The sequence below is a fragment of the Palaemon carinicauda genome, chromosome 31 (assembly GCF_036898095.1).
Source record: "Palaemon carinicauda isolate YSFRI2023 chromosome 31, ASM3689809v2, whole genome shotgun sequence".
Classification (NCBI taxonomy): Eukaryota; Metazoa; Arthropoda; class Malacostraca; order Decapoda; family Palaemonidae; genus Palaemon; species Palaemon carinicauda.
In genome coordinates this window covers 38955705-38970512 of record NC_090755.1, presented here as the reverse complement: position 1 = coordinate 38970512, position 14808 = coordinate 38955705, and the positions used below count along the sequence as shown (strand labels likewise).

Genomic DNA, 14808 nt, shown 5'->3' with positions numbered 1-14808 from the left:
CATTAAAAAATAAATCAATGTAAATATTAAGTCTGGACAAAACTTAAATTAAGACAGGAGAAATGTTACACCCTGGAAATAAATAATCACTTGACTTGTAATATTAAAACCTAGATTAAGACAAAAGAAATAATTACACTCTAAAAATTATATAATCTCTTGACCAAAAATATTAAATATGAATAAACCTTAGACTAAGAAAAAGAAATAATTATACTCTAATGCTTAAACTCTTAAAGACCTTACATAAAATAATTGATAAACTTACTAAATTCACCTATTCTACTTTCACAGGGCCAGTTACAAAAATTAACACCATGCCAACACTCACTACAACACAATAAATTTAAAATCACCTTTAACTTCTTTCGTAATGCTTAACCATATTATACACGATATATGCCGTAATTAAACTTATCACTTTGGAGCTTTGGAGAGGACACACTGAAGGCACTTGGAGAGAGAGAGATGGGGGGCACTTTGGCTTTTTCACGGGATGGCTGTTTCTCTTTTGCTGCTATGCAGCCCCGGGGGCACATATGTATGAATTTAGTAACTCTTCGAATGTTCTAATATATTATTCTCGTGGCTTGGGGGCCTGCTTCTAGCACCGCTAGAGTTATCAACTAGATAAAAATTCAGGGGGTGAATATTGGTTTCAGGCAACTCTCTCTCTCCCAGCTGTTCTGGCCACCCACCATTCTGGGAAATGAAAAAAAAAATATGACACTAGTGTTTTTTAGAATCTTCCAAAAAAAAAAAAATGGCACATGTAAGAATTGCCTATTTTTTCACAAACATGACGCAATGTTTCATAGAATTTTAAAAAACCTTTACATAAGCCCTTGTTCATATCTCGTATAGATCATATAACACTCTAAGACAACATAGATTTACATAAACTGACTTGAAGGAAAAATATAAATAGATTAACGACGAAAGTGTGAGGTAATTTACATAATAAACTTATATTTACGTATGAAAACATAAATAAATTACCTGATTACCTTATTTACTCTACTCCAAAACAGCTTCGTAAAATAACTTTCCCCATAAAAGATTATTCCGGGACTGAATCATTAACTCACCACGAGATCAATAATCTGTAACCATGTTATCTTTACTTGTTATATGCTTTACATTAAAACATTACACTTGCAAACATAATGACCATATAGTTAACCTTTTATTATTGTTTTTTATATTATTAATAAAAGTTAAAGGATTATGATCCGAATACACCGTAATATCCCCATTCTCTGGTTGATTCACGTAGACCTCAAACTTTCTTTATCGCTGCAATTAACGCTAGCAATTCCTTTTCAACTGTTGAGTATGCTCGTTGCTACTTCTTCTGCTTCGATGACATAAAACAAACAGGATGAAGAATTGCCTCCATATCTTCTGGTAATAAGACAACTTCAATCCCATTATCCTTCGCATCCACTTAGATAAGGAATTTCTCGTTTGAAATCCAGTTCTTGAAGTATTGGTTTCAAAGTTAATACGGGCTTCCTTAGATTTTTCCCTTTTCATGATATCTTGATAATGTAGGTTCGGTCAATGCTCTTTTCCAAAATCCAGAATCGATTCTTGGAACTCGTTGGCGATAGGAGATCTCCTTATCGAGTAGTAAACTAACAAATACTGCCACCCAACCGTAAACTATCTGTCCTACTCTTCATACCAAACCTTTTCTTTGTTCATCCTTGACTCGTTGGCTGATTTATTTTCCTCTTCGACCTTTCCCGATGATATATATATATATATATATGTATATGTGTATATATATAATTATATATACATATATATATATACATATATATATATATATATATACACACACACATATATCTATATATATATATATATATATACACACATATATATATATATATATGTATACATACATATATACATATATATATATATATATGTATACATACATATATACATATATATATATATATATATATTAAACATTAGTCCCATGTATTGGAACTAAGATATATTATAAATATATATATGTTATTGCTGGTAAGCTATACAACCTTTCTCGAGTTCCAAACACACCTGTTTGTTTTTAAGTCAAATCTATTGCTCTTGAAAATATTAATAGCCGAGTTCTGAGACCATTATATACCTCCCAGACAGCAATATCAAAACACTGAATATCTGAAGTTCTTTATAATGTACTCAAAACAAAACTGGGTTTATTTTTATTATGATCAATTCATACAACTTTTTACTTCAAATCATTAACAGGATACGAGCTATTATGAAATAAACAGTGGTGATTTAACTAATAAACTCTTCATAAAAATCAATATATACTAAAACAATTACAACATTTTCAAAGAATTTCCATTAAAAAATAAATCAATGTAAATATTAAGTCTGGACAAAACTTAAATTAAGACAGGAGAAATGTTACACCCTGGAAATTAAATAATCACTTGACTTGTAATATTAAAACCTAGATTAAGACAAAAGAAATAATTACACTCTAAAAATTATATAATCTCTTGACCAAAAATATTAAATATGAATAAACCTTAGACTAAGAAAAAGAAATAATTATACTCTAATGCTTAAACTCTTAAAGACCTTACATAAAATAATTGATAAACTTACTAAATTCACCTATTCTACTTTCACAGGGCCAGTTACAAAAATTAACACCATGCCAACACTCACTACAACACAATAAATTTAAAATCACCTTTAACTTCTTTCGTAATGCTTAACCATATTATACACGATATATGCCGTAATTAAACTTATCACTTTGGAGCTTTGGAGAGGACACACTGAAGGCACTTGGAGAGAGAGAGATGGGGGGCACTTTGGCTTTTTCACGGGATGGCTGTTTCTCTTTTGCTGCTATGCAGCCCCGGGGGCACATATGTATGAATTTAGTAACTCTTCGAATGTTCTAATATATTATTCTCGTGGCTTGGGGGCCTGCTTCTAGCACCGCTAGAGTTATCAACTAGATAAAAATTCAGGGGGTGAATATTGGTTTCAGGCAACTCTCTCTCTCCCAGCTGTTCTGGCCACCCACCATTCTGGGAAATGAAAAAAAAAAAATATGACACTAGTGTTTTTTAGAATCTTCCCCCCAAAAAAAAATGGCACATGTAAGAATTGCCTATTTTTTCACAAACATGACGCAATGTTTCATAGAATTTTAAAAAACCTTTACATAAGCCCTTGTTCATATCTCGTATAGATCATATAACACTCTAAGACAACATAGATTTACATAAACTGACTTGAAGGAAAAATATAAATAGATTAACGACGAAAGTGTGAGGTAATTTACATAATAAACTTATATTTACGTATGAAAACATAAATAAATTACCTGATTACCTTATTTACTCTACTCCAAAACAGCTTCGTAAAATAACTTTCCCCATAAAAGATTATTCCGGGACTGAATCATTAACTCACCACGAGATCAATAATCTGTAACCATGTTATCTTTACTTGTTATATGCTTTACATTAAAACATTACACTTGCAAACATAATGACCATATAGTTAACCTTTTATTATTGTTTTTTATATTATTAATAAAAGTTAAAGGATTATGATCCGAATACACCGTAATATCCCCATTCTCTGGTTGATTCACGTAGACCTCAAACTTTCTTTATCGCTGCAATTAACGCTAGCAATTCCTTTTCAACTGTTGAGTATGCTCGTTGCTACTTCTTCTGCTTCGATGACATAAAACAAACAGGATGAAGAATTGCCTCCATATCTTCTGGTAATAAGACAACTTCAATCCCATTATCCTTCGCATCCACTTAGATAAGGAATTTCTCGTTGAAATCCAGTTCTTGAAGTATTGGTTTCAAAGTTAATACGGGCTTCCTTAGATTTTTCCCTTTTCATGATATCTTGATAATGTAGGTTCGGTCAATGCTCTTTTCCAAAATCCAGAATGGTTCTTGGGACTCGTTGGCGATAGGAGATCTCCTTATCGAGTAGTAAACTAACAAATACTGCCACCCAACCGTAAACTATCTGTCCTACTCTTCATACCAAACCTTTTCTTTGTTCATCCTTGACTCGTTGGCTGATTTATTTTCCTCTTCGACCTTTCCCGATGATATTATATATATATATATATATATATTTGTATATGTGTATATATATAATTATATATACATATATATATATATATATATATACACATATATATATATATATATATATTTATATATATTATATATATAATATATATATATATATATATACATATGTATATATATATATATATATGTGTGTGTGTGTGTGTGTGTGTATAATATATGTAAATACACACACACACACACATATATATATATATATATATGTATATATATGTATATATTCTTTATATATATATATATATATACACATATATATACATAGATGTATACATATATAGGTATATATATATATATATATACATAGATGTATACATATATGGGTATATATATATATATATATATATGTATACATACATATATACATATATATATATATATATATATTTATATATATATATATATATATATATTGTTACGACCATTTGCCTCATAATACCCTTTCCAGCATTTTACTGATGCAAGTACGAAGCGGAGCTCCAAAAGGTCATAGACAATAAACAAAAAGACATTTAATGATGCCTTACCTAGGATTACTTTCATAATAGAGCTCTTGTCCAAATTTAAATTGCATTAAATTTAAGTATGATATAAGAGTAAATATATTATGATACGGAATAAGGCAAACACTACGAAATGTAGTTATTTTACTTAATTAATTAAAGATACATATAGAGATAATGATTACGATGATAACAAGAGTAATGAAACCAAAGCAATAACGAATGTAAATTAACGAAACTCCAGGAACATTTACATTGTACAGCATTACTACAAATGAGCAAAATAAGCAGGTAAGTAAAAAATAAATCGATTGTCAATACACCGTAGATAATACAGGAAAATAACGTCAATATTAAACACAACAAAATGCAAAAAATACATACATACACAACAAGCGTCAACAGAACCTTAAATGCAATATAGTAATACTTACAATTTAACAAGTACAAATAATGTAACACTTTTGTATATAATCCAGAGTTATTTACACTGACAAATCCAAGAAATCTCAATCCCTGGTGGCGCTCCAATGGCCGAAGTAAACCATCCAAGGACTGAAGAATACAAACACCCAAACAACACGCAAGGACAACACAGACAGACACGGGAAAAATATGAACTACAAAATATTTACAATGTACACTTCAAAAATAACCTATTTACATAAATTCAATACTCCTAACATCCCCCTCTTTAAGTCGAAAACTCTGTTAAGGATTTTCGACCAACCTGTCGAGTTAGTTACTACAGCGTGATAAAATGTCTGCTCGAAGGTTATCTTGTCCACGGATGTGCTGGATCTTTAAATCAAACTGCTGCAAAGATAACCACCACTTCATGAGCCTTTTATTTTTGGTTCTCATCCGGCCTACAAACTTGAGTGGCTCATGATCTGTGAAGACTAATATGGGAGCTGGACTGCCAGAAAGATAAACTTCGAAGTGCTCCAACGCAGTCAAAAGAGCAAGTGCTTCCTTTTCAATTGTGGAGTAACTTCGCTAATGATTCTTTTGTTTCTTTGACATGTAAGCAACAGGATGCTGCATGTCACCTGGCCCTTTCTGCAAGAGTACAGGGCCTATTCCATGGTCACTAGCGTCGACCTCGACAGCAGATGGAGAGCCAAAATCAGGAGCCTTCAGGACAGGGCTACTGGTTAGGAAATCTTTGGCTCGTCAAAAGGCTTCCTCACAAACTGGTGTCCAAACGAACTTCCTCTTGCTGCTGGTTAAGTCAGTTAATGCGGCTACTACTTCAGAGAAGTTTTTACAAAACCTTCTATAGTAGCCTACCATCCCAGGGAATTTTCTTACTTCACGTCTGGATCTTGGGCAGCTTAGCTTGGTGATGGCGTCTACTTTGGCTGCTACTGGGGATACCTCGCCGCTACCAATCATATATCTAAGGTATTGCAGCTTTGCATGGCCGAAATCACTCTTGGTTAAGTTAATTGTCAAACAAGCCTGTCTTAACCTGCTAAGTAAATCCTTCAGCATAGAAAGATGGTCCAGCCAAGTATCTGAAAATACAATAATGTCGTCAAGATATACTCGAATACCAGGCATATTGCTGATTACTTGATCCATCAATCTTTGAAAAACTACAGGAGCATTCTTAAGTCCAAATGGAAGGACTGTATATTGATAGAGTCCATCTGGAGTAGTAAATGCTGTCAGAGGTTTTGTGTTATCTGCTAATGGGACTTGATAATAACCCCGTAATAAATCAATCTTTGAAACATATACAGCATTGCTTACCTGATCTATGAGGTCATCCACCCTTGGTAATGGATAAGAATCCGAAACAGTTACCTCATTTAGTCTTCTAAAGTCAGTGCAGAGTCTATAGGAGCCATCTGGTTTTTCACCTAAAACACATGGTGATGCCCAAGGACTAATACTTGGCTCTGCAAAACCATGTTGTAGCAAAAAGTCAGTTTCTTTCTTTAGTATGGCTCCCTTTTGAGGGGGAAACTCGATATGGGGCACTCTTCTGAGGTTCTGTACCTGGATTAAGCTCTAGTTGATAATCTACCAATGATGTCTGGGTAGGCACATCCACAAATCTCTGGAAAAAGTTCCAATAACTTTTTCAAGTCACTAGCCTGTTGAGATGAGAGATGATTAAGTTTACAGTCAATGTTATTTAATGCAAGTGTATTGTTTAGAGGTATGCATTTACTTCGATCTGGAAAACCTATTTCATTAAGCTTCACATTATCTTCCACAGTTGACTAGCAAATCAAGCTGACATTGTCACATTGGGTCTCAAACTTTTTTAGTAGGTTTATATGCACCATCTTCTCGCTTTTTCTCTTTCCCGGAGTAGAGATGACATAATTATCCTTGTTTCTGCTCATCACTGTATAAGGACCTTCATATCTATTTTCAAATGTTTTCCTTATGGGTACTAGCATTAAAACAGATTCACCTGGCCTAAAACTTCGTGTCTCAGCCTTATTATCAAAATTTGATTTCATGTCATGTGCAAATTTACGAGAGCTCTCTAGCTTACCTTTTACGTTCTTAACATAATCTCCTAATGTTACCTCTTTCGTCTGATCTGTCCACATGTCATAGAGTACCTCCAATGAACCTCTCAATTTCCTACCATATAACAACTCGGCTGGGGAATATCCAAGACTTTCTTGTCGAGTGTTGCGGATGGCATACAACACGAATGGTAATCCTTCATCCCAGTCTGTCTGATGTTCCTGACAGTACTTCCTAAGGGCATCCTTCAACGTTTGATGAAATCGTTCCAGGGCTCCTTGACTCTCTGGATGGTATACCGAGGACAAAGTATGTTTAATGCTCATAGCTGCCATAACCTGTCTAAATAAATCAGAGGTAAAGTTACTTCCTCTATCAGTCTGGATAATCTTGGTGATACCATACTGAGTGAAAAATTTTATTAAAACTGGGATCAGTGTCTTAGAACTTATGTTCCTAAGTGGATAGGCATCAGGATAACGAATGGAGCTGCACATAATTGTAATCGTATATTGATTCTGCTTCTTACTTTTAGGTAAAGGACCCACACAATCTAATATGACTTTGTCAAAAGGCTCAGGTAAAACAGGGATAGGCTGTAAAGGGGCAGGTTTTATAATCTGATTCGGCTTACCAACCAGCTGACATACGGCACAAGACTTACAGTACTCAGTGACACTTTTCTTTATACCAGGCCAGTAAAAGAGTTGAAGAACTGCACTCAGAGTGTTCCTTATTCCTAAGTGTGAAGAAGATACATTATGTGCCATGTGTAATACTTTTGGCCTTAGGCTAGCTGGAATGACAATCTGATTCCTGATTTCCCAAGTTGAACTTCCCGGAGTATGCAAAGATCTGAACTTCCTCATCATTAGTCCATTCCTCAGGTAATAGCATACCGGCTCCGTATTGATCTGGTCTTCTGCAACAAATTCACTGTAAATAGACTGCAAAGACAAATCTTCCAGTTGAGCTTTTATAATGTCAGAACAGTTCATATCAAAAAGATTATCAGAGTAATCAAAAACATTACTTGAATTAATTTCATTTTCAATTGAGTTTACAGTATTTACCAATACTGCGTTACCAGTCTTCAAAGCAAACTTAGTTTCTAGCACACTTTCTTTCTCTTTTACATTACCTCCAAAACTATCAGTTTGGAATAAACTATAAATATTGATATCTACGTCAACTGTACCAACAGCATTTTTTGTTAAAGTAACTGACGTAGTACTTACATTGACGTCCTTGGTCACATCTGTTTCACGCTCTCGTGGGACTTCTACCACAGCCAGACTTCTGCTACGCTGTACAACACAAGAAGGATACAATACTGGATCTTCCACGGGGCTTACCTCTAATGGAGTGTCAACAACTATGGGACTAGGTACAACCTTCTCTCCTCCTAAGTCGTTCCCCATAAGAAAATCAACACCTCGAATAGGCAATTCATCCACCACCCCAACTGTGACATAACGAGCTAATAAACCACAATGCTGATATAACCTACACAAGGGAACTGTTACCAGTCCACCCAAACTTCTAACAACCAGTCTATCGGATGTAAAAGTCTTTTCCAAACCAGGAACCTTTCCTTTTACAATTAGACTATTAGAAGAACAAGTGTCCCGTACTATCCTAACAGGCACACTTCTACCTAGGTCATCTGACACTGAGCCAACCCCCATCAAACTTGAAAGGAGCAAACTCACTATCTAACCTATCACAATGTGAAACAGGAATTTCCTGCTGGACCTTCCTAGTTGCCATATTTGATCCCGAAGATTCGCTCTTCCCCTCCTTATAATTACTAGGACATCTTGCCTTCATGTGACCAAGCTGGTTACATTTGTAACACCTGACCTCAGACAGACTTCTACTGTATGAGCCAGAGGATTTCTTCTCCTCTGATACATTACCTGGAGATTTCTTGGATTGTCTTTGACTTTGTTGATGTGTTTAATTAAACTGTAATTCTCAGCTAACAGCTGCTCTTTGTGAAGTTGTAACCTCACGCTCAAATAGGTATCTCTGAACATCAATAGGAACACCTCTAATGAACTGTTCAAGTAAAATGAGCTCCCTATATTCATCTAAGGTAGTGACACTTGCTGCTGTATACCATATATCATGTAATTTAACAAGATTATGTGAATATTCAATATATGAATGTGAATCAAACTTCTTATATCTACGAAACTTGAGACGATAATATTCAGCCGTAAGCTCATAAACTTTTAGGATACTATCTTTAGTAAAGTCGTAATCATTACTCTCACTAGATGTTAACGACAAGAAAACTGTTCTAGCTTTACCATTTAATGACGGCTGCAAAATTACGGGCCATAAACGCCTAGGCCACTTCAAATTTAGTGCAAGTCTTTCAAAAAGCATAAAGAACTCATCTGGATCCGCTTCATCAAACAACTGAATCAATTTAGAAGCCTTAACAACATCAATTACCTGTCCACTTTCATCGCCTTGGCTCACGTTATCTTTTATCATTCTCTTTTTCTCCAACAGCTCTAATTGATATCTCTGCTCTCTTTCCTCTCGTTCTATCCTATCCTTCCTCTCTAACTCTTCACGCTCTCTCCTCTCTCTCCTCTCTAACTCCTCACGCTCTCTCCTCTCTTGTCTATCTCTCTCCTCTTTTTCACGAGCATACTGCAATTCTAACTGCTTGAAAGTTAACTGGGATCCCTCTTCATCTAATATATCATAAGCTTCCTCAGGCAAAGTCTCCTCCTCAACCAAAGCATTTATAACAAAATTCTTAATCTGAGATTTCCTCCACACCTTTTTAACAGAAATGTCATACTTCACTGCTATAGCCAACCAGTCATCCTTTCTCATACGATGATTATGCAAATAATGCACACTTGGGTTACTGGAAAAATCACTAATGCTGAAAGGATCCATATTCAAAACTATATAATTTGGAAAATTTTAACTTAAAGACATAAACAAAAGAAAAATGAACGAAAGCATTCACTTTAACAAACAAAAATAACTCTTAATACGTAATCTGATTATTCTTAAAGAGCACAGCGCCGTATTTTTAACATTAACACTTCACGGCAAAATACTAATAAACATATGGAAGGCAAAATGATAAACATACAGAAAAATAAGTTAATGACAACTTCCTAGAATAAATTTGTGCACAAATTTTTGTTATTCAGATTATACAAAAGATAAAATTATACAAAAACCCGTAAAAAAAACTTTAGCTTATACTGGTCACTTTGATTTACTCGGCAAAACATATCCCGGACAGGCCCCCAAATATTAGGAGTATTGAATTTATGTAAATAGGTTATTTTTGTGGTGTACATTGTAAATGTTTTGTAGTTCATATTTTTCCCATGTCTGTCTGTGTTGTCCTTGCGTGTTGTTTGGGTGTTTGTATTCTTCAATCCTTGGATGGTTTACTTCGGCCATTGGAGCGCCACCAGGATTAAGATTTCTTGGATTTGTCAGTGTAAATAACTCTGGATTATATACAAAAGTGTTACATTATTTGTACTTGTTAAATTGTAAGTATTACTATATTGCATTTAAGGTTCTGTTGACGCTTGCTGTGTATGTATGTATTTTCTGCATTTTGTTGTGTTTAATATTGACGTTATTTTCCTGTATTATCTACTGTGTATTGACAATCAATTCATTTGTTACTTACCTGCTTATTTTGCTCATTTGTAGTAATGCTGTACAATGTAAATGTTCCTGGAGTTTCGTTAATTTACATTCATTATTGCTTTGGTTTCATTACTCTTGTTATCATCGTAATCCTTATGTCTCTCTCTCTCTCTCTCTCTCTCTCTCTCTCTCTCTCTCTATATATATATATATATATACACACACATATGTATATATATATATATATATATAAATATATATATATATATATATATATTATATATATATATATATATATAATACATATATATATATATATATAAATATATATATATATATATATATATAATACATATATATATATATATATACATATACATACATATATATATATATATATATACATATATATATATATATATACATATATATATATATATATATAGTTGATAGATGGGTTCCTCTAGGGAATCGTAATTTAAGTAGGAATAAAATCGTCAATGCTGCTATCATCTTCTTTATTCGGGAGCTTTCGACGTAACTTATGTCATCTTCAGCCTATCTGCAATTATCATATGTAAAATTAATAACATTAATAAAATCATCCTAAGTACATAGTTAGGAAGATACACTTTTATGAACTGATCAACTAGTTCTAAAATCAACCAATCAAGGAACATAAAACCTTAAAAAAAAAGACTTATTACACAAAACTATATAAAAGACTTAATAACTAATATACCTAGTCACCCGCTGGAGATGATGACCACCCATCCAGACCAGCAACCCACAGACCAAACGGATCAATGGGTCACCGGTAACTGAACAGGTAAGCCCTCATTCAAGCTGGGTTTTGTCTTAAAAATATATAAAGACTCCAAGATTCTCAGCTGGCTGACGTTACTATGTCTGTCCGTAATTTTGAAATTTTCCTTAGAAATGGCATGACCAGATTTAAATGCGTGGTCATAAATAGCGGAAATTAGTTTCTTACTTAATGGTATTTTGGTTCGTACCGATCTCCCCATGTGCTCCGAAATCCTACACTGAAGCTGTCTAGATGTGCTTCCAGTGTAGCACTCATTACAGAGTGCGCATTGAAAAGTGTATATGACACCGGAACACAAGGGAGTAGGTAGACTCTCCTTATATTTAAACAGTGAGCCAACTGATAGTCACTTCAAATGAAGGGATGGCAGTAAGGATTGTTTCGAAAACAAATACTTATGACGAAAATAAGGAAAAGGAAGACTCTTGATAAACCAGCAGACATCAAATGTCCTTACATTAGGCCTCCCCAAACAAATAATAAGAAATAAAAAAAATAAAAGCATAAGAAATAGGATAGAATAATGTTCATGAGTGTACCCTGAAACAAGAGCATGTATACAGAGGCTACATCAGACTAGAGAACAATGATTTTATTTTGGATTGTCCTTCTCCTAGAAAGAGCAGTTTATCATTGCTAAAAAACTCTACTACCATTACCAGGAGTAAAACAACCACCGATGAATTACAGTGCAGTAGTCAATCCCTTGACTGAAGAAGAATGGTTGGGTAACCCGTGCTATCAAGTGTATTCTCGACTATTTCGGTGTATGTGTAGGTGAAGGAAATATGAGCTGTAACCAGAGATAAAAATACAATATAGTACTGTCTGGTCAGTCAAAGGACCTAATAACTCTCTAGACAATTTTTGGCACAGCATATTCATTTCATTTTCTGGCATTTATTGGGCAATACTCTATCAGTTCATGCTTATTACCTTCTTACACTTACCTGTGTATCATTTGTGTTGACTTTATTGCTTCTTTTACAGACATTCGCGCACCTTTTTGCAGAATTCAGGATCCATAAGGAAATGATAAAGGATTTAATCTTTTATTTTTTGGTTTTATAGTTTTATTAGATCTACTAAGACTATCATAATTGGCACAGTTCACCATGTGTACAAATGCTATCCTTACCAAGGGGAAGGAGACACTGATCTTGGTATTCCTGACTACCAGAAATCCCCAATTTATTATTATTATTATTATTATTATTATTATTATTATTATTATTATTATTATTATTATTATTTTGTTTAGATAATCACAGTCTACAGAGACCTGTGTTTCAAAGTGTGAGGTTCTGGGTTACATCCAAATACCTTAAGAATCCATAACTTTGCTCACTATGTGCTGTTTAGACTAGCACGCTCTTTTGCACAAGTCAACTATCTATATCTCCTACCTTTTCAAGATTCATTTTTAATTATTCAGGTGTGGTCCCTAGTTTTCTTTAGATTATTGGCATAAATTCTGCATGCATAATCCAAAACCTTTTCAATTCATTTCGTAAATTTAGGTATTTTTCATTGTTTTTTCTCTCCTTTATCTTTCAATTTTGAGACTGGCGGTGCTGTAACGTCTATGAATGATACTTTTTTGTTTTCTGGTTGACTAGAGTTACACCTGGTCAATGTAATTGTGTCACCCTGTGAATCCTTATCCTGTAGTCCAAGAAAAGTTCATCTTTATCCTTTTTTAACATAACTTGAGGCTGATGTTCTTATCATTTGTTGCTGCATTGCATTTGATTACTTTCTACAGACTACCATGGAGAGCTTTAGCCCATAATTCATGTCATTTCTCATATTCCTTTCAAACTGGCACTGAACATTCAGTGGTGATGTTGATGATGGTTTCTTTCTTTGACATGTATTTCCTCCAATTTTGCTCGTTGAATATATCTTGTTTCGATGGCCTTTTATTATGTTGCCATTATCATCCCTTCAGTTTCCATGCTAAGTTTTCTTTTCTTTAACCAATAGCATGCTTCCTTACCGACAAATTCTGAAATTGTTGTCTCGGGAATTGTCCATTCATTGGTTTCTTTTGGTATTCTTAAAGTTTTTTTCTTGCATATATTTATAAAATTTGGGGTTTTTATCCTACTTTACTGAGCTTAAGTTCCATGCACTCTTTATCTTTTCATATTCACTGTTCTTAAGGTACTGTCCAAGTACTCTACTTTATAGTTGACACAATATATATACTGATGAGTCCTTTTCCTTATTCCCTGCGTGGTATGTGGAGGCTATAAATATTCATTCTTGTGTGCAGTGCTTGGTGCATGTTCATTATCTTTCAAGTTTTTATACTCCTGTTGTATAGCTGTGACTTCTACCACTCTATTATTCCAGCCTTGTTCCTGATTGCTGGTACTTCCCATATTTTTACCATATTGCCAGAGCCTAGCTTTTTCTTCATTTTAGCTTTGATTCTTTTTATGTATTTTCTTCTATTCTTTTTCTTCATCTCCTGGTGTTTTATTGCATCTAATTTTATTAGCCCGAGGTACATATAGCTTTTGTTCATGGCTTTGATTATATTTTCATCTGACAAGCTTTACCCCTTAAGTCTTTGTGAGTTTTCCTCTCTCTACATTTACTTGGCCGCGCATATTCCCTCCAAACTTCATCTTTATTTCTCCTGATACAATTCTTGCCGTTTGGAATAGCATATCTACTTTCTGTTCATATTTCCAGAACAGCTGGATGTCATCCAGGAACAACAGGTGGTTTATGCTGCTGCCTCCTTTCTTCAGTTGGTACACAACTACAATCATTTTAAGCACTCTTGTTAAGGGGATCATATCCACTATGAATGGTAGTGGGGAAAACGAATCCCCCAGGAAGATTTCTCTCCTCATGTTAAAATTTGTAAGCCATATATCAGGAAATGTAATTCTAGTTTTCAATATTTGCATTGTATTCTTCAGGAAGCTGATAGTGTTGTCTTCCGCACCATATATCTTTAAGCATTTTATCAGCAATAAGAGTGGTATCATATAGAAGGCTTACTTGTAATCTATTTGTGCCATTGTTTGGTTGCTTTTCCTTCCCGGGCTATTACTCACTAGGCTACAATTTTGTTGAAAAGTAACTCGTTTTTTGTGCTATTGCATTTTCTTCTGCATCCTTTTATCTTGCTGGAAATGGTGTTTGTTTCATTTAGGTAGATGTA

The 14808-nt window shown here is 34.1% G+C and overlaps 1 protein-coding gene across 1 annotated transcript; it reads right to left on the bottom strand.

Moving 5' to 3' along the window:
- Positions 1-5839: 5839 nt before the first annotated feature.
- On the bottom strand, positions 5840-8844 carry LOC137624681 (uncharacterized). The gene is made up of 3 exons (XM_068355642.1): positions 6916-8844; positions 6699-6768; positions 5840-6570 (listed from the first exon to the last, which is right to left on the bottom strand). The coding sequence occupies exons 1-3, from the start codon at positions 8842-8844 to the stop codon at positions 5840-5842; spliced, it is 2730 nt and encodes a 909-aa protein (XP_068211743.1).
- Between the last annotated feature and the right edge of the window lie 5964 nt (positions 8845-14808).